The sequence below is a fragment of the Penaeus chinensis genome, chromosome 16 (genome assembly GCF_019202785.1).
Source record: "Penaeus chinensis breed Huanghai No. 1 chromosome 16, ASM1920278v2, whole genome shotgun sequence".
NCBI classification, from domain to species: domain Eukaryota; kingdom Metazoa; phylum Arthropoda; class Malacostraca; order Decapoda; family Penaeidae; genus Penaeus; species Penaeus chinensis.
The window spans coordinates 9,075,451-9,080,450 of NC_061834.1; the positions used below are offsets into that span (position 1 = coordinate 9,075,451).

The following is a 5,000-nucleotide window of genomic DNA, read 5'->3' on the forward strand; positions in this document are numbered from 1 at the left end:
GCGGTCAGAACACTGGTACCACTGAAGATACTAGACAAGTGGAAGAGATTTTACAAGTGGAGGAGATTTTACAAATGGAAGAGATTTTACAAGTGGAAGAGATTTTACAAGTGGAGGAGATTTTACAAATGGAAGAGATTTTACAAGTGGAAGAGATTTTACAAGTGGAAGAGATTTTACAAATGGAAGAGATTTTACAAGTGGAAGAGATTTTACAAGTGGAAGAGATTTTACAAGTGGAAGAGATTTTACAAATGAAAGAGATTTTACAAGTGGAAGAGATTTTACAAGTGGAAGAGATTTTACAAGTGGAAGAGATTTTACAAGTGGAAGAGATTTTACAAATGGAAGAGATTTTACAAGTGGAAGAGATTTTACAAGTGGAAGAGATTTTACAAGTGGAAGAGATTTTACAAGCGGAAGAGATTTTACAAGTGGAAGAGATTTTACAAGTGGAAGAGATTTTACAAGCGGAAGAGATTTTACAAGTGGAAGAGATTTTACAAGTGGAAGAGATTTTACAAGTGGAAGAGATTTTACCAGTGGAAGAGATTTTACAAGCGGAAGAGATTTTACAAGTGGAAGAGATTTTACAAGTGGAAGAGATTTTACAAGTGGAAGAGATTTTACAATTGGAAGAGAATATTTACAAATGCAAGCTAATGAGGAAAGGGAATTAGTGAAAGAGGGATAAAGGAGAAGAAGAAGAAAAAAAATAGTGGAGGAAGGAGGCGCAAGCATGTTGATAGGAAGAAAAAGCGATAAAGAGAAGATCACAAAAGAGAACAACCTTTGAATTTTGCAACGGAGCGGAGAAGAATGAAGGGAAGTGGAGAGTGAAAAATAAATGTGAGGTGAAGAGTGAAGTGAAAAGTTAAATGGTGAGTAAAGAAAAAATGTGAGGTGAAGAGTGAAGTGCAAAGGGAAGAATGAAGGTGAAGTGAAGCGTCAAATATGAGGTGAGGAATGTAGTGAAGAATGAAGCGAAGTGTAAAATGAAATGAAAAGTAAAGTGAAGAGTGAAGGATAATGTTGAGGTGAAGAATGAAGTGAAAAGTGGAATGAGGATGAAGTGAAAAGGGGAAAGTGAAGCAAAGAAGTGAGGAGAAAAGATTCAAGAGTGAAGAATAAAGCTGAAATGAAGGGTGAAGAGTGAAGTGAAAATGGGGAGTGAAAAATGAAGTGAAGATTGAAGTGAGGAGTGAAGTGAAGAGTTAAATGAGGAATAAAGAATAAAGTGAGGAAGTGAGGAGTGAAGTGAGGAATAAAGAATGAAGTGAGGAAGTGAGGAGTGAAGTGAGGAATGAAATGAAAAGTGGAGAGTTAAACGAATAAATGAAGTGAAGAGAACAGAGTCAAGAAGCTAAAGTAAAGGACAAAGAGTAAAGTGAAAAAGGGGAGCGAAAGATAAAGCGAAAGTGAGGAATAAAGAATGAAGTGAAAATTTATGAATGAAGTGAAGATTCAAGAGTGAATAATGAAAGGCAAAGTGAAAAATGAAATGAGAAGTGAAAAATGAAGGAAGTAAGTATTCATACCACAAGAATTCCGAAAGAAACAAAAATAATACCTTAAATTACTTATACTTAAAATTGCTTATACTGATTAATATCCAAACATACGAATAAACAAATTGATGTTAAAACAAAAAAAAAAGGACAATAAGTGAAAAAAAGAGAGAAAGAAAGGAAAGACTTGACAGAGAAGGAAAGGAAAAGAGTGAAAGATAGGAAGAGGAAAATATGGGAAGATAGGAAGAGATGAAAGACAGAAAGAAATAAAGGAGAGCAGGAGAAAAATGAAAGAAAAGGAAGAGATGTAGACGGTGAGAAATGACAGGAAAGGAGGGAAAGGCGGAAAAAGGAAAGAAATGAAAAAAAAGGAAGAGATAAAGAATTAAGGAGACGAAAAAAGGGAAAGATATGGAAGAAAAACAAGACGAAAGAAGGAAAAGTAACGAAAGAAATCAAGAAAGAAAAACAAGACGAAATACAATAAAAGGAAAAAATGAAGAGAAAAGAAAGAGAAAACAAAGAAAACTGAAAAAAAAGGATAGAAAGAGAGAGAGGAGAGAGGAAGGAAGTAAAGAAAAGTGAAAAATAAGAGTAATACGAGTGACATATAACTCACCCTAAGGGACCTTATTTCATCATGACCTTTTGAAGCCCAAATGCTTCGAAGCGACGAAATGCCTTCCTTTCGGGGCCATTAGTTCTTCGCCCTGCCTCTCCCCTTCCTCTCGTTCCGAATGGGGAATGGAGGAGAAGAAGAGAGCAACAGGGAGAGAGAAGGGGAGGAAGTGGGAGGGAAGGAGGGGAGGGTGGGAGAGAAAATGGGAAAGAGAGAGAGAGGGAAGGAGGGAGGGGATAAAAAGAGAGACAGACAGAGAGGGGAGAAAAGAGAAAGAGAGAGAGATAGCATAAGAAGTAGCACGGAAAAGCCAGAAAAAAAAAGAAAAAAAGATTCAGCAACATCTGAAATGAAACTAAAAAAAAATAACAAAAAGCCACCTCCCTTCATCCATCCACCCCCCCCCCCAAAAAAAAAAAAGGAAAAAAAAAAAAAAAAAGAAACAAAGAACCCATAAACAACAACAACAAACTAAAGAACAGAACGCGACCGAACAGAACAGAAACATTCCCAGCAGGTGCACTGGATGTGGAAAGAACACGAAATTGTGGAACCAATTTCCCCAGCGTTTGGAAGCGGCGTGGCGACTGTCAGGGTCCGGACATGCAAAGGTCGACTCTGCCGTGAAACCCAATGGCACAGTGACATGATGATGAGCTGGGCTGCATTCATCATTATTCTTTGTATCATTATGGAAATGATTCATGTCAATAGGACGGCTGTGAGCTTTTTTTTGAAGAGGGAGTAGGGAGTGGGGGGGGGGGGGGCTGGATAGAGGGGAATGGAACTGAATTTTTTTTTTTTTTTTTTTTTTTATGTGGTGTAAGTTGTAGTTGTTATCTATCATCGATATTATCAATTTTGGTGTAACTGTTCTTCTTGTTATTATGATTAGTGTTTTTCATAATTATGAAAATACTAATACTGATATTATCATTACTATTCTTGCTATTCTTTTATGAGTATTACTATTATCATTATTATTATCATCATTATTATTATTATTATTATTATTATTGTCATTATTATCATTATCATCATTGTTATTATATATATAAATGTATATAATATACATATATACATACATTCATATATATATACATATATGTATATATATATGTATATATACACATATTTATATATAGAGATATATATATATATATATATATATATATATATATACATATTCATATATATATATATATGTATATATACATATGAATATATATACAGATACACATGTATACATATATACATATATATGTATATATGTATGTATGTATATTTATATAAATATATATAAATATATATGTATACATTTACATACACACATATATATATATATATATATATATATATATATATAAATATAGAAACATATATGTATATATACATACATATAGATACATAAATATGTATAAATATATGTATATATATGAATATATACATATATATATATATATATATATATAAATATGAACCGCATTCATGTTGACAGATGTAGAAAAGGTATGAATGAGAATGAATATCTTCACAATACAAGAGATGTATTTGACCGGTTTCGATTATATCTTCGTCAGAAACACATGTATTTCTGACGAAGATAGAATACCCTTTTCTATATATATATATATATATATATATATATATATATATATATATATATATATATATATAACCAAAATGAGTATCATAAATAGAAATCGGGCGGCGAGCATCCGCGTGGCTTCGGCGTCAGGTAATGAAATCGTCACCGACGAGGTAATGAACGCGGGGCCGTTCATTAGCCCAAGGTAGGTTCGTAGGTCTCTTGTTCCTTAATCTTCCCCATCCATCACGGTGTTCATAAGGGCTTAGTATTCCCGGGAAGGACGTGACGCCACCTGCGGGGACAGAGTTCATGCGAGTCCTCAGGCGGTCGCTTCATCTAGCAGTAGACTGGCGGCTCCAGGGTCGACGGGCGGAGGCTCGCTCGCTCGCTCGCTCGGTGTCTCGTTTCGTCTCGGATCGTGTTTCGTTCTCATTTTTTTTCATCGTAATTGTTGGTTTATATGTGTGTTTTCGCGCGTGTGTGTTTGTTTCTGTCAGTCTGTCTGTCTCTCTTTCTCTTCTCTCTTTCTCTCTCCGTCCCTCTGTGTGTGTGTGTGTCTCTCCCCCCCCCCCCCCACTCTCTCCCACACACTATTTCTCTCTCCGTCCCCCACTCACCCCCACCCCTCTCTCTCACTCTTTCTCTTTCTCTCTCCGTCCCTCCCTCTCTCCCTCGGTGTGTGTGTGTCTCCCCCCCCCCCTCTCTCTCTCTCTCTTCGTCTCCCTCTCCCTCTCCCTCTCTCTTGCCTATCCCTTACCCTCTCCTCCTCTCCCCTCCAAAGAAAATCAATTTCCCAAACCTCGAAACCTTTTTTTCCCTATCATAACATAAACTTTCAAAAAGCGAAGATGGTGATTTGGCAGCTGGTCAGTTCCCGCGTGTCCGAAGGTCTATATTTATCGTGTTTTAGCGTGTAGCCTTTTATCGTGACCTTGGCTTGGGCTTAGTGTCTGACCACCAACCAGGCTGTCACGCCAAAAAAACAAACGGGGGCGGGAGTTGCTTTTATTATGGTATACGTGTGGTGTTCGTTCCCTTTCCCGAATAATTGACTTTTATTTCTTATGCCATGTTTACCTTCATTTTCTCCCCAGGATCATTTTCTTCTTAAAAGTTCTGGATGTTTAAAAGAAATGGCAGGTCGATTATTTCAAAAGACGAAGAATGGAAGAATTAGAAGTAGTGGTAATAGTAGTAGTTGCAAACGAAAAAGAAGAAGAGGAAGAAAAGAAAGGGAAGAAGAAGAAAAGAGTAGTAGTTGCAAAAGAAAAAGAAGAAG

The 5,000-nt window shown here is 36.4% G+C and overlaps 1 protein-coding gene across 1 annotated transcript in view; it reads left to right on the forward strand.

Annotated features, from left to right (window-relative positions):
- Nucleotides 1-680, forward strand: part of LOC125033223 — a 720-nt gene extending 40 nt beyond the window's left edge. Inside the window, exon 1 of the mRNA XM_047624607.1 lies at nucleotides 1-680. This exon is cut by the window's left edge and continues 40 nt beyond it. Coding sequence (XP_047480563.1) covers nucleotides 1-680 — 680 coding nt within the window.
- Nucleotides 681-5,000: the final 4,320 nt, after the last annotated feature.